The sequence below is a fragment of the Capronia epimyces genome (genome assembly GCF_000585565.1).
Source record: "Capronia epimyces CBS 606.96 chromosome Unknown aczIQ-supercont1.4, whole genome shotgun sequence".
In the NCBI taxonomy this organism is placed as follows: domain Eukaryota; kingdom Fungi; phylum Ascomycota; class Eurotiomycetes; order Chaetothyriales; family Herpotrichiellaceae; genus Capronia; species Capronia epimyces.
The window spans coordinates 396,735-419,293 of NW_006912907.1; the positions used below are offsets into that span (position 1 = coordinate 396,735).

At 52.5% G+C, this 22,559-nt stretch overlaps 10 protein-coding genes across 10 annotated transcripts; 4 read left to right on the top strand and 6 right to left on the bottom strand.

Moving 5' to 3' along the window:
* Positions 1-2,011: 2,011 nt before the first annotated feature.
* A1O3_04767 (uncharacterized protein) lies at positions 2,012-2,635 on the bottom strand (the record flags this gene model as incomplete). Its single annotated transcript, XM_007734895.1, has 1 exon — positions 2,012-2,635. The coding sequence occupies one exon, from the start codon at positions 2,633-2,635 to the stop codon at positions 2,012-2,014; it is 624 nt and encodes a 207-aa protein (XP_007733085.1).
* Positions 2,636-6,271: 3,636 nt separating this feature from the next.
* Positions 6,272-6,631, bottom strand: A1O3_04768 (uncharacterized protein; the record flags this gene model as incomplete). The annotated part of the gene is made up of 1 exon (XM_007734896.1): positions 6,272-6,631. The coding sequence occupies one exon, from the start codon at positions 6,629-6,631 to the stop codon at positions 6,272-6,274; it is 360 nt and encodes a 119-aa protein (XP_007733086.1).
* A 1,829-nt stretch (positions 6,632-8,460) lies between these two features.
* Positions 8,461-10,230, bottom strand: A1O3_04769 (uncharacterized protein; the record flags this gene model as incomplete). The annotated part of the gene is made up of 3 exons (XM_007734897.1): positions 8,461-8,876; positions 8,930-9,764; positions 9,838-10,230. 3 exons carry the CDS (start codon positions 10,228-10,230, stop codon positions 8,461-8,463), a joined length of 1,644 nt encoding a protein of 547 aa, XP_007733087.1.
* A 2,262-nt stretch (positions 10,231-12,492) lies between these two features.
* On the top strand, positions 12,493-13,529 carry A1O3_04770 (uncharacterized protein; the record flags this gene model as incomplete). Its single annotated transcript, XM_007734898.1, has 3 exons — positions 12,493-12,713; positions 12,769-12,848; positions 12,898-13,529. 3 exons carry the CDS (start codon positions 12,493-12,495, stop codon positions 13,527-13,529), a joined length of 933 nt encoding a protein of 310 aa, XP_007733088.1.
* Positions 13,530-14,242: 713 nt separating this feature from the next.
* A1O3_04771 (uncharacterized protein) lies at positions 14,243-16,141 on the top strand (the record flags this gene model as incomplete). Its single annotated transcript, XM_007734899.1, has 1 exon — positions 14,243-16,141. The coding sequence occupies one exon, from the start codon at positions 14,243-14,245 to the stop codon at positions 16,139-16,141; it is 1,899 nt and encodes a 632-aa protein (XP_007733089.1).
* An 892-nt stretch (positions 16,142-17,033) lies between these two features.
* Positions 17,034-17,720, bottom strand: A1O3_04772 (HAD superfamily (subfamily IIIA) phosphatase; the record flags this gene model as incomplete). The annotated part of the gene is made up of 1 exon (XM_007734900.1): positions 17,034-17,720. The coding sequence occupies one exon, from the start codon at positions 17,718-17,720 to the stop codon at positions 17,034-17,036; it is 687 nt and encodes a 228-aa protein (XP_007733090.1).
* A 356-nt stretch (positions 17,721-18,076) lies between these two features.
* A1O3_04773 (small nuclear ribonucleoprotein D3) lies at positions 18,077-18,592 on the top strand (the record flags this gene model as incomplete). Its single annotated transcript, XM_007734901.1, has 3 exons — positions 18,077-18,133; positions 18,193-18,253; positions 18,360-18,592. The coding sequence occupies 3 exons, from the start codon at positions 18,077-18,079 to the stop codon at positions 18,590-18,592; spliced, it is 351 nt and encodes a 116-aa protein (XP_007733091.1).
* A 598-nt stretch (positions 18,593-19,190) lies between these two features.
* On the top strand, positions 19,191-20,462 carry A1O3_04774 (uncharacterized protein; the record flags this gene model as incomplete). Its single annotated transcript, XM_007734902.1, has 1 exon — positions 19,191-20,462. The coding sequence occupies one exon, from the start codon at positions 19,191-19,193 to the stop codon at positions 20,460-20,462; it is 1,272 nt and encodes a 423-aa protein (XP_007733092.1).
* A 331-nt stretch (positions 20,463-20,793) lies between these two features.
* Positions 20,794-21,363, bottom strand: A1O3_04775 (uncharacterized protein; the record flags this gene model as incomplete). The annotated part of the gene is made up of 1 exon (XM_007734903.1): positions 20,794-21,363. The coding sequence occupies one exon, from the start codon at positions 21,361-21,363 to the stop codon at positions 20,794-20,796; it is 570 nt and encodes a 189-aa protein (XP_007733093.1).
* A 195-nt stretch (positions 21,364-21,558) lies between these two features.
* On the bottom strand, positions 21,559-22,116 carry A1O3_04776 (uncharacterized protein; the record flags this gene model as incomplete). Its single annotated transcript, XM_007734904.1, has 1 exon — positions 21,559-22,116. The coding sequence occupies one exon, from the start codon at positions 22,114-22,116 to the stop codon at positions 21,559-21,561; it is 558 nt and encodes a 185-aa protein (XP_007733094.1).
* Between the last annotated feature and the right edge of the window lie 443 nt (positions 22,117-22,559).

Consider the following 22,559-nt stretch of genomic DNA (forward strand, 5'->3'; position numbering starts at 1 on the left):
TGGACCTACGTATCATGCCCGAGGTAAACATCAAGCAAGCTGGATGTTGTCTCGCGCAGATACATATGTATCCTGCCGCATCGCCATCGATACCGACGGGGTTCCCTTTCCAGCTCCAAAACCACCATCGAAGTCGCAGTCGCAGACGCCATGGGACTAATCGACGAGCCAGTGTCCAAAGTCACTGCTGACAGCAATGGCTCGGTCACGAGCGACAAACGAGAAGATTGCGCCCCTGCCGAGGACCGCTGCATACACGCCTCTTGTGGCAAGTTGCAATGCCCATCTGTGTCATGGTCTTGGGCCAGTGGTTAACAACGCCCCCAGCTATCCAAGTATTTCAACTGGCTGTCAATGGGAATGCCTTGAGCCATGGCCATATTCCTGGCAGGCAGGAGCTGACTAGGTGCAGGTTCCCCAGCGCAGGCGGACCACTATCGTTTCGTGGCCTACCTCTCGCCACCTTCAATTGCTCGCCCTCTGAGTTGGGCAAAGGTAGAAGAAGAGGTGGTGTAATTATGGTCCTCGGGAACGTGCTGCATAGATTGCGTCTGTGTGTGTGTTTGTGTGCAAGTATGGCAAGGACATCAAAATCCTCAAGCACCCACCAACGCCCATAAGGGACTATCTATGTGCCTACAGTATGTATGTAGTCTAGGCCCCAAAGCCCAAGGACTAAGCGGCGTTCCTTACCCATCAGGGTAAAAGGATCACCTTGCCTGCTGTCTATCTTGACTAGACTCTAAGCCTTAGCCCTCTAAGCTGCGCTCGGACATTACCCTATTACACTTACAGTACAGTACCTGAACGGTGGAAGTCCTCTAAGCTGCGCTCGGACATCACAGTACCTGAACGGTGCAAGTCCTCAGGGTCAGGAGAGGGTGGAGCGGGTTCCGCACCGAAAACGGACTGTCAACAGGTCTAGATGTTTAGATCTCCTCCTCAGAGCCATACTCCGTCCAACCAGCATCCATCACAAGTTCACAACCACCACCGGAGACGTGGTGTATCCTTCATACCCGATTCCATCATAACCACCATCGGAGACGTATCTCTCATACGAGTACCCGATTCCATCACAGGTGTCGGGACGTCGACAATCACAGTCTGACAATTACGGTTACGCCGTATATCCTTCCGCCGACTACTGTAGTCCTACTCATACTCCTACTGATACTCCTACTCCTACTGATACTCATACTCCTACTAATACTCATACTCCTACTAATACTCCTACTCCTACTAATACTCCTACTCCTACTAATACTCCTACTCCTACTAATACTCCTACTCCTACTAATACTCCTACTCCTACTAATACTCCTACTCCTACTAATACTCCTACTCCTACTAATACTCCTACTCCTACTAATACTCCTACTCCTACTAATACTCCTACTCCTACTAATACTCCTACTCCTACTAATACTCCTACTCCTACTCCGTATCCGTACGGGGGTGGTGGTTGTGGTTTAGCGAGGGAATACACCAACATTCCGTTTCATTTAAGTGGTGGTAAATAGGTAGGTAAGTTGTGTCATGTACATTGTCATCGTTATCATTATCATATCATGGTCTGGGATCTAGCCCTAACTCTGGCCCTGCCATCCTAGTGCCGCCGTAGATGCCTTGAGCAGGCTGCTGCTCGGTCACCTCAGAGCCTAAGGCTCGCACTCCGCAAACCCGGCTGAGAATGCCTCTCATCCCCAAACCCGCTTGAGAATGCCATTCATCTCAAACGTCTCTGCTTCAGGCTGGTGTCTGAACCCCTCGAGCGCCATATGGTAGATTAGAGTAGTAGAAGAAGAGAGGGGAAGAGAAAAGATGGCTCCTTTTGCTTTTGCTCCCGCTTTTGCTCCCGCGCCCGCTCCCGTTTGAAGAAAACAAAAGACCGCTCCCGCTTCGCTTTCAAAACGCGTTGCATTCAATGACCGCAATGGTGCGCTCTCAACGCACTCAATGACCGCAATGGTGAAGTATCCGAAATCATGTCACATCTCTGGTGGCTAGGTCAGTGTGTAACATCGATCAGACTCGGTCGTCGCTCCTGCTGATAGTAGTCGGGCGGGACTGCATAGCCAAACTGGGTGTAATCGTAATCCGAATCCGAATCATAGGTGTCCTCCTGAGACTCTAGGAGGTCCCTGAGCAGACATTCCTCCAAATCCTCCTCCTGGTCGAGCAGGTCTTCCACCGCGTCAGAGCATCGATCGTGGGCCATTCTCAACCCCTCGGTCTGGTCGGCGCCAGAGACGATACAGATGCTAAGGATGGAATTGAGTCTGGATCGCTGAGCTTGGAACTGTGCCTCGATCTTCTTGGATGCGGAAATGAGCTGATGATAGGATATCGATCGTGATCTTGACCGGGAGATGGGTGAGGAAGTTGCCGGGCTGGATGGCGCCGATGAGTTGGGTGAGTTGACCGGCGTACCGGTGTACAGGTCGTATCGTGCAGACAACGGCACATGAGAGGCGATCAGAGTGGCCAACTTCCAGATATCACAGTAGATGCAGGATGTTGAACACGCCGACGACAAGAAATCCTGAGTCGCGGCGATTTGTTGCGGGGTCGAGAGGCTGGGCCGGCAGCCCTCGAACAGGGCAACTTTGGTCCGACAGGACGGCAGAGACATTGTGATGATGGTGATGGTTTGCGGCTGAGGACGATGTATAACCCGCACGAAAAGTTGGGTTGTCCCGTAGGAGTTGCACACAGTGTGGTGGCTGTCAAGAGGTTGGGTGTTGGGTTGGATGGAATGATGGACTCTTTCGTGTATGTATTAATTTTATGGGCGAGATTGAGGCAGGGAGCACGGACTCCTGGCGCAGGGTGATCGTGTGGGCGGGAGCGGGAAGATGGTGGGAGGGGGACGAATGCGGACATATATTGACTATTGAGAATGCGACCCGATAGTTTGGTGGCCAGAAGAGTCTGATTTTGCATGTCGCATGTCGTGCTCGCAGGTAGTAGTGGTATGTGATGTTGCAGGCGAGAGAGAGAGATGCCTCATGGTCGTCCACCGTCCACCGTCTACTGTCCACCGTTGAAACATTTGTCGGATGCACGGTCAGGTCATGTCAGGTCAGGTCAGCCACCCACACGCCCACCAGCCCGCCAGCGCAGGTCCAGTCATCCTTTGAGCATGCCAAATTGGCCCACGCCGGACGCATAGCATCCCCTTGATGGGTTAATGACAGCCCAGCTGAGGCAGCCGTGTCCAATGGAGAGCATGAGTTCTGAGGCGGCTGAGCCTTACACGTGGGGAAACCAGGGTGATGCTGGGAGATGACTGTGACTGTTTGCTCACCGAGAAATGTCGGAAGAGGAGAAGAGGAGCTGCCCCGCCGTGGCCCGAGCAGAAGGACAGCGGGCCAGGCGGTGACACGGCGCTAGCCCGCCTATGGCAGGTACAAGTGCTGATCCCCACTCTTGATTGGTAGAACCAGAGCCAGCACTGACGCCAGGCCGGTGTCGTGCAGGAATGAGCAGTTTTGATTCCCCTCTTACACCTTGCACCGGCATCTTCCATTGGCAGGACCTGAGCCCAGACTCGCAGGGCGGCGGTGAGGCCCCTAAGCCCCTAAGCCCTTAGGCTAACTTAGGCCTAAGGCCTGAGAATTGGCTGGCAAGCTCCAGTCTCCGCCGCCATCATCAGCCCTATACGAGTAAGGAGTACAGAGCACTCCGTACTCCGTACCGTGCTTTGTATCCCCTGAACAGATAGTAAGACGACCCCTGGGCACTGCTGCTTGATACATTAGCTACTGCAACAAGATAGATGGATGTGCATCATCCAACTCGGAGTTCTGTCTAACATGCCATCAACCCATCGGACGGCCTAGTTGTTCCGGCTGATTCATGGGGTACAGATAGTCTGTGTTACGTAGCTACCTACAGTACCTACCTAGGTAGGTAGGTACTAAGTATTGGTTGTGGTCTATCACACCACCGTCGAAACTGCTCGTGGACCATATACGTCAGGTAACTGGCAGGTAGGTTAGGTGCCTGGTAGGTACTTTATCCCTCCATTCGCATGGCTAGCCTAGAAGAGAAAGTCACGAGTGGGACTTGGATAAGCCTCCAGGCCCAAAACCACCCCCGCGGAGATGCTGTAGAGTGCATCCGAAGCCTAAGCCTTAGAGCCCCTCTGCCCTAAGTCTTTGTAATAGGTGCCTGATGCCCCCAAATCGTGCCTAGCATCTGCCTAGATCCACCATCCTCAACGGTCTGCCCCAGCCCTAAGCCCTACCACTCCCCTGCGCAGATGCAGATGCAAATGCAACGGTACGGATACCTTGTTCCAGCCTTGAGGCTGTACTTTCCTTCTGCAACTTGATGTGACCATGTCGGAGTCTTGGCCATTTCACTGTCTGTTCTCTTGCTGGCTCACTGGTTCACTGAGGAGTCATCGTTTCTTTTTTGTCCCCAGAGAACCCACAACTTAATATCCCTTTCTCCTATCATTTATCATTTTCAGTATCCTTACACATCGGGAACCGTCATCTTGGGACCAAATGCCCCTTAGCTCTCCCCACCATGAATTGTCTTTACCGCTACTCCAACCTGCCACATCCTCTACTTCCTGTCGACCAACTCTTTCTGTCACGCGGGTGCCGGTGCGGTGCGGCAAGAATATGAGCCCTGCCTGCTTGGCACCCACCTACGGCTGACTCGAGGCTTATACGATCTCGTCCTTTTGAACTGGTCTGAGTTCGCCTCATGATGGGAGACCATCATGATCCAGGGACTTGCCACACATTGCCCGAGACCTTGGGCTGAAGGAAAGAAGCTGGAAGATCAAAGAATTCACAGTTCAACCCCATGAAACATACGGGAGAGTTTGCTTCATGTTACATTGGTGCCCCATCAAACACTCGGACCAGCCCACAGCTTTTTCCCAGCTGCACTTCTGCACTTCTGCACTTCTCCAACCTGAACACCGCCACACTTCTCTCATGTAACCTCGAAACGGGTTAAAGTTTGGGAGGGACTAACTGTATATTGACAATGGCAAGATGATACCCCATACAGGTACAAAAATAGTTGCTCGTTGCTTGTCCCTGGTCCCATACAACATTCCTTTTGACGGGGTTGCGGTTTGGTTTATGGTTGCATTGGTATTGAACTGCTTCAAGATACAGTTTACCCTTGACGGCGACGCTGCTGAAGAATGTTGCAATCCACTCAAGATGCCAATAGAGCATTGCCCTCCGTCTACACCAGTCCGCAGCACGTCTCTACTGACTGGCCATTGACTCTTCCAAGGTACTCAGTTACGGCCAACATGTCCTGACTACCACCGATTCTCATGTCTGAGACAAACGTGCTCAATGGTCCATATCTGGTCAAAGCAGTGAGACTTTTCGGTGGAAACGATCCAACAAAAGACCACGAGCACATTCCTGCCTTTGCATCCAGCAAATCTTGTCTCATAGCTGCATTTGCGAAACTTCAGTCTTTGTCCCGGGGGCGAACTCTTCTGCGTCTTCATCGTGCCTTTCCGACGGCATTACACCTCAATGTTGCAGGCTAGCGCTACATGATTGACAGGCAAGACTCTTCCATGCTGAGTCCCGATTGCTAACGCCAGGAGTTCTTGAACGTCAGACATCTCAATTAGGACTCAGTATTAGGTATTTCCCCTCTCTTTTCCCTTATCGTACAGTGGGTAATAGACCTACAACTACAGGACTCTAACCACGACAGCTCACTAGGCCAATACCAGACCAGGATGCTGCCTACAGCGAGGACAGTAACATTCATTATTTTGTCGGTCCATGCAAGGGAGCCTTGTTTCAATTTCGGTTTCTCCAATGGTACAGTAGTCCCCGTCATACCTGAGGTAGGCATTCATTTCCGACTTTGACTGCTGCGTTGCACAACAGTCATTCCTGTCCATTCCTACGGTGACGCCGACTTCGACTTTCCTGTTTCCTCGCCGGGATCTCGACGCTTGCCCACCTCCTTTCCTTTCCTGCGTGACAGCAGCGCCACGTGAGGTTGGAAAATCGAGTACTCCGTACCCCGTTCGGCACTGTAACCCACTGCAGACAAAGAAAATACATGAAATTGTATCGTTCACCCAGAAATCTTGCGGCCGTGTCGAGGGAAGAAGTGTAAATTGTTGGGACCACTGTTAACTAGAATACTGTAACAGGGGTTGGTGAACTTTGCAAAGTGGCGGGTCGATGGTTTATTCTTTTCGCCATCAAGTAGTGACAGTGGTGATTCAGGAGGTTTCTTTGTTTTCGGTCTTGATTTGGCGTCCCTAAGTTGGCTTCGCACCCATTCTCTCCTCATACTCCATAAAAGTATTCAGAAGCTTTTTATGCTCCCCTCTCGGACCGCCAAAAATCTCCAATCGTTCATCCTTGGTCATTGGCGTTCCGCGCTTGACCTGCGTCGCCCACAACCCCAGCATCCTATCCAGTTCTGCCCAAGCCACCTCGCTTGTGCGACAAAGACTGGTCATCGTCAATGGTGGTCCGTATGAATCCCCAAAGTCCTTTTGCACATGGCATGTGTAGTTGACATGGTCGTCGGTCTCGATTTCGAGGTTATAGTCGCAGTCGGCGCCCCAGATGATCTTGCAGTTTGCTTGGATGCGTTTAGCTTGGGCGGCGGCCATTATCACTTAGGCGGGAATGGATTTATGGACCCGGGCAGGAATGGATTTATGGATTTATTAGATAATAAGGTAGTATAGCTAAGGTACACAAGTATGTCAGTAGTAGTATAGCTAAGGCACAGAAGTAAGCATGTCAGTAGAAGGTTTTAGATAAAACTCACGAGATAAGTTCTTTTGAATTTTCCATTGCCTATTTCTTCCATTGTCTCTGTCTCGTTTGAGCGTACGGGCAGGCCAATCAGCACCGCACACGTATTGTACTACAACGACGGGGAAATAGAAAGTGAAAGTGAGAGTGCTCGTGTCGAGATTCCCTGTTTCTCATTCCGACACGATGGAACATGACACGACGACACGACGACACGACGACACGACGACACGATAACATATGATACGATGACACGATGAACACATGATATAATCCTAGGTCAGGTAGCCATAGTAGTCTACTGTACTCGTATCTGCGGTCCTATCCCAGGTAGCCAGGCTACCCGTATCTGCCGTCATGCATGTCCTTGCATCTAAGCACGAGTAACAACATCCCCCTTGGACAAAAGGACACAATTAAGTATCTGCTGTCGAGTCACAACATCCCCATTCCCCTAGCACCCCATCGACAAAAGGACACCATTGTTTCCGAAAAGACAATCTCGTAAATCGGATGCCTTGCTACTTACCTAGAGCTACCTAAGTATGCATGCAATGGTATGTTTGTCTCCCAGAACCAAGTATGCATGTAATGGCATGGCATGTATCAACTCCAATTACCAGTACCAGTACCAGTACTTATATTCCCTCCAGTGACCGCCGCCGCTCATGCTCTAGAACCGGAATCGATACCGGGGCTGAACCCATGCCATGCCCTACCATGCCGTGCCATGCCCTACCATGCCGTGCCATGCCCTACCATGCCGTGCCATGCCCTACCATGCCGTGCCATGCCCTGCCCTGTACTGCCCTGCCTTGAAAACGAAAATAAATCTGATTTCCATCGCTCTGTCGGGCAGAGGACCCGTCCATTGCATTGCACTGAAGGCAGTTCGTGGTCATCGTTGTGTGCTGGTGCTGGTGCTGTGTTGGCGAGGCTTAGGTCTGTCAAATGAAGGTTGAAATGTTCCATGTTCACTATCAACGGGTCGCAGGGAGAGCGCATGCTATATGGTATAGAGTATAGCATAAACCAGCCTCTCTAGTTAAAGGACAAGGCTGGGGATGCGCCTAAGTTTGACAAGGTCCAGGTCTAGTATGTTTGGGTGTATTCTAAAGTGCCATTATTGTATATGTATCGGACACTGGCTGACCACGGCTTAGGGCCAAGGTCTACAGTACCTATTATACTCACCTGGCCCCGTCCGTCTCTATTCACGACCGTGAGGAGGCCTGGAAGCAGGTCTACTGTACTCTTAAAACTACACACATTCAGGGTATAGGTTCCTCGGGCCGTCAATTGCTTACTCAACTTACAAAGATCGAGCCAAGAAATATCCTACATCAGGTACCTACGCTCTCGACATTCCAACAAGCATCGGTGTCATCTGGTCTTCATTTTATTTGATCTTATCATTGACGAGTCACCATACCATCGTCGCGGTTCTGCTTAAGTACCTCTACTTCTCAGGCCCGGTACCATACACTTCAAGTGCTCCCTCGCCGGTCTTTGTCAACGTATGTCGTTCCTTCATGGCCTTTGCCTCCGCTGGTCCTTCGACACCAGCATAGCAGACGTCACCAGATTACCGGGACTAGCCCTAACCCTGGCTTGCAGCTCACTCTGACAACCACATTCGTAAAATCGAGAGCAATCAGGCGTCCGGACACGCTGATTAACCTCAGTATCGTGGAGGAGGCGGAGGTGCACCATAACCACCTTGCTGTGGAGGATATCCCTGCGGCGCATTTGGTGGAGGTCTGCCATAACCACCTTGTGGCTGCTGACCATATCCACCTTGCGGCTGCTGACCATATCCGCCCTGGGGCTGCTGGGGCTGTCCATAACCTCCTTGTGGTTGGCCATATCCACCTGGCTGTCCTCCATAACCACCTTGAGGAGGATATCCACCTCCATATCCGCCTGGTGCCGGAGCGCCACCGTAGCCGCCCTGAGGAGGTCGTGCAGCGCTCTTCTCGTCTTTCGTATCATAGGATGAATCGATCGCACCCAGGAGCAATTTGACCAGCCAAAGCTCAGGCGACAGCTGAACAGGCGGGTTGGCCCGGGACATTTCGTCAGCTTCGACTTCGAAGTCTGTTCAGTGGTTAGCACAAAATCTCATGGCTGCAGGGATAAATATGCCTTACTGGATGTGCAGTCAATGATATCACCAATGCCGGGCTCCTCGTCGAGTTTGCCCAAGAACTCGCGCGCTTTCAAGTCGTTTCCAACCTGTGCGAACTGCAACGCCAATGCGCCCTTGCCAGCCCGAGGGTTTCTAGCCAACTCATCTGAGGCCGCCTTGATGATCCTAGCAACGTCCGACGAGTTTTCGCCTGTCGGTTGGCCATCCGTGATGGTGATAACTAGCACCGGCTTGCGCAGTGCTCCACGTCGGGCAGGGTCCAACACCAACGGTCCGAGGATTTTCGCTTGCAGCTCTCGACCCATGGGTGTCAGACCAGAAAAGCGCGTGCGGGCAACCAATTCGGTGACCTGCTGTTCACTGCGGATATTGTTGCCCTGCTCTGGGGAATTCATGAAGCGGACTTGGATGCCGTCGTCATCGAACAATGAAGCGGCGTAGGCGACGCGCGACAGTATCAGCTTCAGATCGTCGATACGCTCGCCGTTCTCTTCGAACTGCATACTTCCGCTGTCGTCAATGTACAGGATCACGTCGTACAAGGCTAGCTTGACAATGTCGGAAGCAATTTCTGGGTTGATGCGCCATGTCTGGGCAAGTTGCGCAACTTGCTGAGCAGCTCGACCTGCAATCTGGTCAAGGACAGGGTGCCCCGGCGGATAGAAGTTCTGCAATCCTTTCTCTTGAATTGTTGCCTGGAGTGAGCTCTTGTAAGCTTGGACGTTGCCGACTGGTGCCGCAGGAGGGCCGCCCTGTGGTCCGCCCTGTGGTCCGCCATACTGCTGAGGGGGTGCGCCGCCGGGATAGGGAGGATGTCCTTGTCCAGGGGGAGGGCCCTAAAGGAAAATCTCATGTTAGCAAATGTGTTGCACTGGCTGTGTGTGTTCAAGAAGATGCGAAACAACGAACGTATCCATAGCCCCCGGGAGACGGCTGTTGGCCCCACTGGTTTGGCTGTTGATATTGCTGTTGTCCATATTGAGTGGGAGCTTGATATTGCGACTGGTACGAGGTATATGCCGGCTGTGGTTGTGGTGATGGGTATCCTCCTGCCTGCTGGGGCAGACCTAGTTGTTGGCCATACTGTGGTTGCTGAGGCTGAGGCGCCTGCCACGACGGCTGCTGATATGGCTGAGGTGATGCACTTGGTCTAGGAGGCACAGGGGGTTGAGCGTAGGGTGAAGCAGGTGCTTGCGGATATTGGCTTGTTGGCGGTTGAGGGGATGGTACAGGCGCGCCGGGGTATGCGGCACCTCCTGCTCCTCCTGGTGGCGCGTTTGCCAGGCGAGAAAACTTGCTCATGGTTTGGTGGAATGGAAGTGCGACGGTGATAGAGCGCAAGCGCGAACGCAGAAAAGGTGAAGTGTACAGTAAAAATAGCTTTGTCGTTTGCTCTTGGAAGCGGGTTCGGAGTGGGTATGTTTGAGCTACGGGTGACGCAAAAAACTGGGAAAAGAGTGGCCGAGGGGCATGCAGTCCAACAGCGGAGTGCGAGGAGCAACTACTTGGGGGAAGCTCACCGAAGCACTGGCAGGAGGACCGCCTGGATATGCCTGATATTGCTGTCCGCCGGGTTGGCCCGCAGGTTGGCCCTTGTAGTCACGACTGTCAGTTCTCTATCTCTCATGATTATATCAGGCAGGATTGACTTACGTATCCGGGGGGAGCGCCACCACCAGGTGTCAGGTTCGTTGGAGGACCGCCGGGATATGCTGCGTTTGCCGCTGCAAGCTTGGAGGCGAGCTATACGCGTCATCATCAGTGAGTTGCACTGTGCGAGCTCTAATTTGATCGAGCGGGGCGAACGGAGGGGCAAGAGGCACGCGGGGACGGGAGGAAGGGAAGCTTACACCCATGGTTGTCGCGAAGCTGAATGTTGTTTCTGGTCTTGATATCGAGCAGTACAGTTCTTGGAGGGATAAAGAAGGTATGTCCAGCGGAGGGGACGAAGATGTCTTCTTTTAAAGGTGATGTGAACGATGTGAACTCGCTGCTTGGTCGGGTTGATTCCATGCAAACACGATGCCGGGGCCGAAAACGTGCCAGTGACAGGGGGCTGTTCAGGGTGCTATGGGGCTGTGCAGGTCCACGGTGGATCGACTGGTAGGTGATGTTGAATCCAGTCGAAAGGTGCAGCGTATCTGATTGAGATGAGGGTAATGAGAGTAGTGAAAGGAAGATTTCTCAAGAGTGAAACTGGGAGAGGACGAGATTCACTTCATCTGACATCTCCCTGAGTTGCGTGGGGTCGTTGCATTCAAGTTGCGCACCTGCGCTGACTGCAGTGTGTTTCAGAGTGATGCATCAGGGGGCAGAGGTCGAAGTGGTAACCCTAAGCCCTAGCCACACAATGTGGCGTCAAGAGCGGTATCGGAAATTCATGAACTGCGCCTAGCTGCCGCTTGGGCAGTGTGCACAGCCTTGTCAGCCACAATTACCCCTCGGTCCCTGACGGCGCAGCTTGCACCATCCCTTCCCTTCCGTCACCAGCCCTGTCTTGGCAAGTCTTCACCATTTGTCCTGAACTTGAATGGACCATTACGCAGCACACAACTTTATGAAACTTGTCCTTGTGCTATCCGTCCTGTCCTACGAATGGCAGAAAGGCACCATAGCTTCATTAGATTAGATAGGTTTGTGTAGGACTGATAAGATCGAGTGTGCGGATAAGTACTCCGCTTTCCGTACTACTCCGATTATCAGCTCGGCTGACTTGCCTGGTCCGTCGGCAGCTCCTCGGGCGACCAACACCTCTTGACAGCGAATTCTTGTCAGCCAGCAGACTCAAGACTCATTGCATTCTCCGTATGTTAGAACTTCTGAGTCGACTGATTCACAGGGCGCAGACACCGCAGCGCTTTTCCCTTGTTCCCTTGTCGACCAGTTCTTTCTAGCAAGTCTATCGATCCCCTTGCATACGAGAGAGCTTGGGTCCTTGCTAGACACTCCCTGTCGAGATGCCCAGTTACACGCCGTCTCAGAGGACATCGATATCTCAGTTTGTCAGTTTTACCCAGTCCAAGGAAAGCATAGCAGCGAGGGTACGTCTGTTCCGCCTAGGGTTGAAGCCGCTTAGTTGAATCCTTGCCGCAGTTTCTTAAAAGCCATGACTGGAACGTGGAGCGGGCTCTTGATTCGTAAGTAAGCAGTTCCCTTTCGGTCGTGGTCGATGAATTGTCTGCCCCGCTTGACTTGTGCTGCTCAAGCTACTTGGGGAGGGCGTATCCGGGCGTTCTTGGCTGTATCAAAGCCCTGCCATCTCTCAGAGGTGTCGCGTAATGAGGCCGGCGAACAACGAAGCAGTATCGAACAGTAACTCAAAAATTGAACATTTGGTGGCGACAGTGATTGTGACAAACTGCCCTTGTCAAGGATGCTTCAACTGCTTGCATCTGCCAAGATTCTGTGACCGTTCTTGCAGAGATCGACTGCCATTATTACTGGCAGTTGCAAGCTCGCGCTCCTTCCTCAAATCCTTCCCAGTGTTTCGGCTTCTGCAACATCTTATTCGCCATCAATCTCTCCCTCTCGCACGAGTATCCTCACAATCGCCAAATTATCACTATGCCAGGGAAGCGCAAGTCCAACGAGACGTCATCGATGCCGGGCTCGAATCCGCCAAAGGACAAGAAAGTCAGAATGGTTCCAAAGTCAAGTCACAGCAATGTAGCAGCGACTGTATCGACGGCCATCACCACTGTCGTTGGTGGGATCACAGCCAAGCTGCCGGCCCGAGTCAAGTCAAGCAAGAGTGGCGCAAAAGCCCAGCGTTCAAAGCCCGCAGGGTTTGTGATTTGCATGTTGTCAAGTTGGAGGGACTAACAGGTCCTTGTCATACAGATTTTATCAGAGTGGATCGAGCAACAGCGCGGTATCTCCCATCCAGCAGAACCTGAACAAACTCTTCGACCAGTATCGAGGTGAGATCTCACATTTTTCGGGCGTCAAGCAGCCGCTGACAGCGGACAGACACACCCCAAGAGGCACCTGACAAGATCGGTATAGAGGGCGCCCAGCAGTACCTGACCGACCTTGGCGTCGATCTCGATGAAGTCGCTCATCTGGCTATCTGTGACCTGTTGCAATGCCCGTCCATTGGAGAATTCGAAAGAGATTCTTTCATTTCCGGCTGGCGGAGCGTTTCCACCCCCGATAAACTGTACGATACGATAGCTCGTCAAGCACAATACATCGATATCATCCGAAAGAAACTGGCCAAGGACCCTGCGTACTTTAAACAGGTCTATCGAAATGCCTTTAAACTCGCCAAACCCGAGGGCCAACGAAGTGTGCCGATGGATTCCGCAATCGAGTTCTGGAACATGTTTTTCCGAGAGGGCAAAGGAGGGATTCAATGGAACACGCCGACGACAGAGTGGCTGGACTTGTGGTGTGCACATTACGAAACCCACAGCAAGAGACCGGTCAACAAGGATCTGTGGAACATGGTTTGCGAGTTGGTCCTCAAAACGAGGGAGCCCGGTGGAGAGTCGCTTGAGTGGTGGACTGAAGATGGAGCTTGGCCCATGGCAGTGGATGATTTTGTGGCCTCTGTCAAAGCGAAGAGAAAGTCTGAAGGCGATACTATGGATGTCAGTTGAAAGACTTGTTTGGAGACGGAATGTCGGGGAATGACCAGGGTGTGCTCCATCCTACAGGCCAAACCACCCGAGTGCGAGTGCGACTATGACGGCCGCAAGATGAATGAGAGAACAGGTACTGATGGACGTACAGCCTTTGGGCAGACGAACTTCTCCCTCAATTACCTAGCCAAAGATACCAATTACGGGATGTATGGAGACAAACAGTATGCTACGACATTCGCCTTCTTTCTGGTTTGTACGCAGCTGTCATATCAGGTGACTTTCTTAGTGCGCCCCGACCCCGGACGGCCACGTAGGTTGTGTGCTGTGGGCTGAGCTGCGTATATGTATACAGTTTAACAACATGTGTGAAGGCAAGGAGCTGAGCTGATGTCCAGCTGGAACGAGAGTGTTGTACGGGCGCAGCCTGTCCTGACAAAGGTTGCCGCCTCTTTCACATGATCCTCATTAGCTCATTACCTTCCCATGCCCGGACTGGCGTCTTCCCCACCTACCCCGGACTCAACATATTCACCTTGTGTTCACCAGCCTGCGCTTCCTGTCGCTCCGGAACGTTTGGGGTGCAGCAATAATTCACTCCCTCGTGACAATATGGTATGACACGACTGCGCGCCTCCTACGCATCCATTCCAGTTAGATGCTAGACCGATCTGATCTGCTACGCCGTTCCAGCCTTATCCTCCGCCCCGGGCCCACGCCATGCATGAAAAATGCCGTTACAGTCGCGAGAGGTTGTCACTCTCAGTTTAGTCTTTGATTGTTGGGAAGAGGATGAAGAAGATGCGCCAGTCGTGGTTGAAGAGCCTGAAGTTGCCACCCATATCCTCCTCCTCCCTGCCGAAGTCCGTCTCAAGATCTTGCGCTACCTTTTACGCATCGATGGAAACCGCCAGGCTCATACCCGTCGCCCGCCCACCAGCAGTGTCTCTGAACTTCTGTATCTGAATGCACGTCGCATCCTTGAGGCAGCTGTGTTCAAACACAAAGGCGGCCAAGAGATAAATGGCTCCCTCCCGATCATAAATACATGCACTTTACAGACGACTGTCTTGAAGACATGCAAACAACTTTACCGGGAAGGGACATCGATTCTATACAACGAGAACAAAGTCGTTGGACTGCAATCGGGAATAAAAGGGCTGGGCGCCAAATTCAGAAACTATGGCATCCCAGTCTGGGGTCCATTGCCGGCGTCACGGTTGATCAGCCATTTCTCTGGCGAGGCTGAGATCAAGCAAGCAAAGTTGGACCCGGTCATGCTGTTTAGCAGTCAAAACACCAAATCGGACACACCGTTCTACATCTGCAGTTACAAGGATGCTGCTGATTTCGTGCATGCACTTTGGATCATGATCGAGTGTCCCTTCTCCAAAGGTATGCGGTATAACTTGACTTTGTCAAGTGAGCCGGGCTACCGTCTTGTGAACCGGACTGACGGTTTCGTCAAATACGCTGTCATGCCTTGGCTACACAACCACATCACCTCAATCGATCTTCATCGTCCCGCGTCAAGCAGCGCTCCGGAACACGAGAAGGCGACCAAGTCCGAGGAAGCTGAGAAACGTTTACAGTCTATCCGTCACGAGCACACAAGGCATAAGACTGCGAGCACTGCAGAGCCGAATGTCCACACCTACAATGCCATTTGTACTTACCTGGAGCAAGTGATGCAGCAGGCTGACCTCTGTGTCGATCAGGCGAGCTTCATGAGTGCGGAACTGTTGTACGAACGAGTTTGTTATGAGGCATCCGGCATTGTCCGTACCCGAACCAGTAGACTGGTAGACGTGTCGTCTAAGAGCAGGGAAGGCATCAACCGTGTTTGCAAGCTGATTGCTGTCAGTGCCTACCGACTTTGTGAGCTCCGAAGTGGCTCGCTGACACACAGCATGGCTAGACGTTTAAGAGACCTCATTGCACATCTCTCGGGTAGTGTGCCGGGCGTGGGCGAGGGCGAGCCACAACCCAACTCCGCATCAGAGCACAGCGAGAAGAATGAGGCTACTGACACCAGCCGTGCCAAGCAGACGTCAAATTTGACAACATCGTCCCCGGAGGATTGGAGGACACCGCCGAGTCCGTGGCGCGATGAGCGAATGAAACATACTGTAGCAGCATACGGTCAGTTCAGCGAAGGCCATGAACCAAGACTCGAAATCCCAGAATCTCCATACTCCCGATACACAACAACCCGGCTTGATCCACACCTCGCTCGAGATTTGGCTCTCACAAACGGGCTTCTGGCACTGCGCCTCCCCTGTGCCAGCCCAGTGCCAGAATGGAACATACGTCTAGAAATCATGCTACTTCGACTTTTTGCCGAACGCAATGACGTTCCCAACGCGCTTCTGAGCATTCGTCGCATGCAGACCAATGTCGATCTGGTATGGAATGAAGCTAAACTGAAGAACAGAGCCGGGTCGAGGTGGGAAGCTCTTCGATCGTTGGCAACAGATCTGGCCGAGCAAACAGCACCGGGGGCCAAGACGAAGTGTTTCTTTGAGACTGCAGAACAGGCACAAGATGTTGTTGCTGCGTTGTGGGGCGAGCGCTTGAGACCCAGGAAAGGCTACAACGGACTCATCTGGACCTTCAGATGGGCAGGTTAGAGGCGAGCAGGGAAGGGAGTTGATGTGGGCTTGCGTTTGTCATTTCCAGGCGCTGAACAGTTATTCAAAGGATCAATCAATGGTGACGACCGGTATGGCTTCATGATGGAATGAAAGTTATGTCCTACGAGGGACAATTGCCGCAACCAGCTCCAGTCTCATGACAGAATGGAGCGAACCCGGCTTCATGACGCAGATCAGAATGATTCACTTCGTGGTGGTGGAAAATACATGAACTATCCTAAAGCGGGCCCTTTCTTGTTCCCTAACTGATTGACATCACAGTCTCGGTGGTCTTTGCTCCAGCTTTTCTCAATGTTCTGGAATGTGATGACCTTCTCTTGCGTGTGTTCCGGAAAACAAGGACTGCTAGAGCCCCTCTGCCCCCATCCCCATCCCCGTCCCCGTCCCCGTCCCCGTCTCCGTCCCCGTCGCCCACAGGCATTTTGTTCATTGGATGCACATGTGTGCCAAGTGATTGGGCAGCCTTACGCAAAGGGATCTCGGCGAGGAAGGTTGTATCGACTGCGCCTGTGAACTTCCCGGTGTCCTGTTCTTGGTCACTGAACACACAGGCTCGTGACTGTGCCTTTGCTTTCATGTAGTATGCACCTGTGTCTTCTTTTTGCTTTCCTCTTTCCTCGCAGAGGAGATACCCTGTCGCTCGGAGTGAAAAGTGATATCCGCAGTACTCAGCCAACGGTTTGATTCTACCGATGCTTTGGGCCATCCGTCCCTTCAAACCCTAGCATAGCTTACTGCCGTAGAGCGTAGAAAACAGGTGGGACTCGGGCCAGCTAAGCATGAGTGAAAGTGCTTCGTAGATCGGATCAACAGCAAGTTCGTTTCAGGCTACGAGGCACAGGTCTCATCGGACAGATAGCCTCAACTCTCATGTAGCCTTGGGTAGAGGAGCAGTGTTGCCGAAGCCTCTCGTCATGATTCTCTCGAACCGGCTTTCGGTCTTGCTGAAAAAGCCTCTGTAATCTCGACCTGGCATGGCCGGATTGCGCCAGCCGTTCCGGCACCATATACTCCAGCTACCCATTTCCCGGGCCAAGAGCACATCGGTAGCTAGCCTGTCCCCGACAACGACAATTTCCCTTGGGTTATCCGTGACTCCGTGGTCCTTGAAATACTTCAATATATCAGGGCCGCAGAAAGGTTTCTTGCGGTCGGGGTGCTGTCTCAAGACAGGGAGTCCAAGCTCTAGCTCCAATTGCTTCGCTTCGGCCTCATGCTCGGGTGCCGGACTGCTCCCTGCAGTGTTGGAGACAATGAGGATGCTGTGAGCGCTGTGAGAGAATTCGGTGCACTCCTTGACCTTCTCGATCTTGTTGATGTATGCCTGATGCAACTTGGCCGTCTCAGGAGGGCAGAGGGTATTGTCTTTATCCAGGACCAGGGCTCTTATTGTAGGTTTTCGCCCCGTACCATCGAGCGAGGGGAGAGAAGGACCAAGAGGCAGTGGTAGCGAAAGCAGCGTTGGGATCGTTTGATGCGGAAGCAGACTCGAGGGGTCGTGGAAGGCGTAAGCAAGCGTCAGTCGGAGCGCGGGAACATTGGAAAAGAGAGGCATGTCAGTCTAGACCAACGTGCCCTCTGGGTCGACGGGGCAGCAAGTATAAACGCAGGATGGCGAGAGGCTGAGCTGATGTGTACCTAATTACTGTATGGACTAGAATCCCCAGATTGGAGGTTAGGCCTTAGTCGGCCGGAGATAACTACGGAGATAACTTCGCAGCCTCAGAATGGATTTTCGCAGCCCGCGCAATTCGGAATTGATGTGTTCCAACTCTGCTGCGAGGAACAAACGCGACACCGCCAAAACTGCACACCCCTCCATCCTCGATAACAACAGCGCACTCGTCCATTTCCCTCTCATTCTGTCTGCATCGATTGTCTGCAGTCCCTGTCAACCGATCCTAGCGCACCATGGGCAAACTCACGTCAACCATCGGCATCCCGATCAAGCTGCTCAACGAGGCGCAGGTAAGCTACTCTGCAATGTGTTACTGTCACAGCAACTCGGTAACTGACCCTGCGTGTAGGGACATGTCGTCACCTTGGAACTCACCTCTGGCCAGGTATACCGCGGCAAACTTCTTGAAGGTATGATATGATACACCACAACACTATTCTATGCGCCACCAAACTTGAGCCACTCTGCTCTCGAACTTTACTTGTCTTCACAGCTACTGACCGTGCTCTCTTACAGCCGAGGACAACATGAACGTCCAACTCAAAGATATCACAGCTACGGCTCGAGACGGCCGTGTATCGCATCTGGATCAAGTCTACATTCGAGGCAGTCATGTGCGATTCTTCATCGTCCCCGACATGTTACGAAACGCGCCTATGTTCAGATCTCGGGGTACGAGGGGTCGCGGTGTGGGTTTGGCGAGAGGAAGGGCTACGGTCAATCGGGCAAGAGCTGGAAGGAGAAACTAAAAAAAAAGATTCGAGAGGATATTGACAAAATCCAAAAAGAAATCGCCGATTACATTATCAGACGTTAACCGACAGCGCCGATACTCTGGCATCCAGCGAACGAGGCAGTCGGCTTTTAGACCAGACTAGCGGCAAAGCGTCGAGGTTGGCGAGGCGGGGGATCAGACGGAGGATCAAGCGGAGGATCAGGCGGAAGACGCAATGATACCCTGAACAATTTAGATCAAGATGCCTTCAAATGCGAGGTGGGAGCAAGCATAAATGTAGAGCGACCGTATCCTGGCGTCAAAACAGAAGGAAAGAACAGAGTATCTGTCTTCACAGAAAATGGATACTACTACTACGACGAGGCTACTACTACGAGGGGACTGGAAGCCTCGCCTGCCAAGGCCAGATATCGAAATGAAAACATGCTTACCACATGCAATGGCTCGTAGTACCTTTTAGTATCTAAAGTTCCTAATCTTCTTGAACGAACTCTCTCCGTCTTCGATTGAGCAGTCTCTTGAACGAAGACAAAGCGGAAGCGAGTGCGGAGGACACTACAGCGTGGCCAGTAGACCGCCAGACAGCCGAACACCCAGGCGGCGGAATCATCATGGCTGTTCCACCACCGGCACAATCATCATCCCTCCGCCTGCTTGTGCTTGCCCCCTCCTCAGAGGCTGCTACTATACCGCCGTTCCCGGCTTTGTTAGAGGCCATTACCGGGGCGAAGCCCTCGACCGAAGTCACCTCATTCGCGGGCTACACGTCGCATCCACCACTTCCGTTGAGAACAAAGTACTATAGTTCCGACGTGACTATCTGGTGCGACGAACTACCGGCTGTGGCAGTGTCAACCCCCCAAAATAATGCACACGAGACCGTCCTTGTGGACAAAAGCTGCAACCCTGTTCCACTCGGCGTAGGCATTCCAGAAGATCCATCGACGGATCTGTCCAAACAAGTCGAAGTCCCCGAAACCGATGAAGACCACACTCCTTCAACGCTCGATGAATGGAAAGAGCAGATGCTCTCCCCCGCGGCCTCGGAAGTCCGCGCCGTCATTGGCGGCATTGTACTTGTCCTGCCTATCTCTTCACGCTCGTCATCGTTAATCCTCGACTCTTACTATTCGCTCATTGAGGCCATTCATGCCCTAAGGGAGGCCGTCGAGGAGGAAAGCTATGGGCGTGATGTTGCCTCGATCGTGGTCCTACAGCCTACGTCACCCACAGTCTCACCGGGAATACTGGCTAGTACTGCAGAACAGATCGAAGATGCTTGCTTGTCCGACAGGGGAATCCTAGGGTGGGACTTCGTTGCATGGGATGGCGAAGTGCAAAAGCCCGGGAAGACAGCCGACCAAGCGGATGTCAGAAACGAGTATGGCGAGAAAACGGGAATAAGAAGAGTCATTGAAGTGCTAGAGGGCATCGACTGGTCTGCAGCGCCGAGTTTCGGTGATCTCGAAGATATCGGAGCAGTCGACTTTGACAAGTTGGGTGCTGGCGAAGAGGCATCTTCAGCGATAGACACCTTGGCCAACGGAAGTTTCTTCGATCTCGATTATGAATTGCAGCAGGAAATGATGGAGCTGAAGATGTCCATGCTCGACCAGGAGACGCTGGAAGATGGTGAACCTGCAATGAAGATGTCCAGACCCGACCATGAACCACAAGATGGAGACGAGAATGCAAGCCTAGTGAATGCCGACTCCGACGCCGACGCCGAGGTGGAGGATGAAGATGAGCTGCAGGTCGAAGAGCTGCAGGGGCTGATGGAGCGAGTCGTTGCTATCCGGGAGACTGCCTCCGAGATGCCCAAGGGCGAAAGAGAGAGATTTGCCAAAAGGGAGATTGCGAAAATCATGCTAGACATGGGCTAAGAGCATGCTCTGGGATAGTTTCTTGGTGTTGGTCCCTGTTGAACACAGACTCTCTCCCATCTCTCAGGTCAGCACTGCAGAGAAAAGCTAGCCAATGTGTTGCTGCTCATGTCGCAGGAACTTCTGTGCGCGGTGCTGCGAATGCATGCTGAAGGATCCACAACTCCCTCCATTCGCTCTCTTCGCCCTGGAAGTCCTGTAGAACAGTGATTGAGAATCTCCATCGGAGGTCGTAGGGTGAACTAGCTCGGCTACTTGGGCCAGCCTGAATGAGGGAGTAGTGTTATCCAGTTCGAGTGCGCTGGATACTCATGATTGCCCATAACAGTAGTCAACCGTCTGGGTCGTCAAACGATAGCTTGATCTTCTTCCCTTTCTTCTTCGCAGCACCTGACTCTTTCTTCTTGGTCGGCTTGGTTTCACTCTGTGCGGGCTTTGAGCGTGCAATTTGCTTTGCATCACTTGCAGTACTGTCGGCTCCGTCATTAGCCTCGCCCTCGGCCTCGTCTTCGGCCCCCACGACTTTCCCAGCCTTCCTCTTCTTCAAGTTCCCTGAAACCCCTATCTCCGTGACCTTCTGCCTCTCGTTTGCTCTCTCCCTTTCTCCATCTCCCTTGACGTCGGTCTCGGTTGCGGCTGCGGCTTCCTCAGTCCCAGCTAGCTCAGTAGCAGTGTTGCCTTCCTTCACCCTCCGCTCAAATTCTTCCTTGTCAACCCGCTCACCTTGCTCGTCTACAATCACGGGGTCATCATCATCATCGCCGGTCTTCAATCTGTCCTTCTTTGGACGGGCAATCTGAATGTTGTGTCTTCCATCGACGCCGCCAACCTCTCCTCTTAGCTTGCGGAGGAAGGCAGGCTCCTGCTTGTTGTATTCAAGATTCTTAGCGTTAAAAGCCATACCAGTGGTTTGTTATATCCTTCTAAATCTCAGCGAAAGCCTCATCTTTAAGATTGAGGGATCGGTGGTTATTCGGACTAGCTCGAAAAATGAGCGAGTACCGCCGCTTTTAGAGCAACTCAGGAGAAGGCTGGTTTGAATGCAGCATATGTTCAAGGTATTTGGCCCTTCTATATCTAATTTCCAGTGTCATCTTCATAGCCTGGGCTGTACTGTGACCCATAAACCCTCTCCGGTGGCATAAATTTCGCCGGTGCCACTTTCCAAAGTCCCATGAACCCAGGTCTTCCTCCCTTCCTCTTTGTAGATCCATGAGCGCGCCAGGATGGTGGACGGGGTGGTGATAGGCTTCTTATACGTGATGCTCAGAGAGACGGTGTATGTCGATCTTATGGCGGGCTTGTCTTGAACAGTGATCCTGCCCATGGTGCTATCGAGGATGGTGGCGCTGACACCACCATGCAGCAGGTTCGGATGGGCGTTGAGGCCGGTTCCGAAGGTGTAGAGCCTGCGAAGCTCGGCGGGCTGGCCAGTCGAGTCGTCGCGTGGCCGGTACATGGAAATGAGTTCTTTGATGGTTTTGTCTGTGTTCCAGGTCTCCGCCATCAGGGAGTGACCGTTGCCATCCTGTATCAGTGTTCGAGACAGGCTCACGATGCGGAACGACGGGTCCGACAGATGGCTGGCGCACCATGGTATCGCTTTGAAGTGGTCGAGAGTTGACTGCGGCACTGCCTCTTCATCTTGAGCCATTTCCTTTCACACCGCAGATGACTGTACCGTTTACACTGGAGAAATCATTCTGAATCCTTGCGCTAACGTGGTGGTGATCGGTGACTGTGGTGCTATGAGCTTCCGACTCACCTGTTCGTCTGATTTAGTTCTTCTAGCGCAAGCTGGAGAAGGGAGTCCACGGTTATCATATGGTCAATCCATGTGTCTTGGTGATTACTGTCCGATTACCTCGGCTTATAGGATGCTCTTCTCGAGAGTGATGTTCCAGGAGAATGAGACAGTGTGCCGCCGCTTTTACACGACTCTAACATACCCGCAGCTATCTCCACGTGATGATAAGCCATACAACCCCTGCCATCTTGCGATTGTGGCCTCGTTCATCCCGCCTCCTGAACACTCATATCGAGAGATTTCTTCGCTCGCTTGCAACAGTCGCGACATAATGTCGAGCTGACACGAAC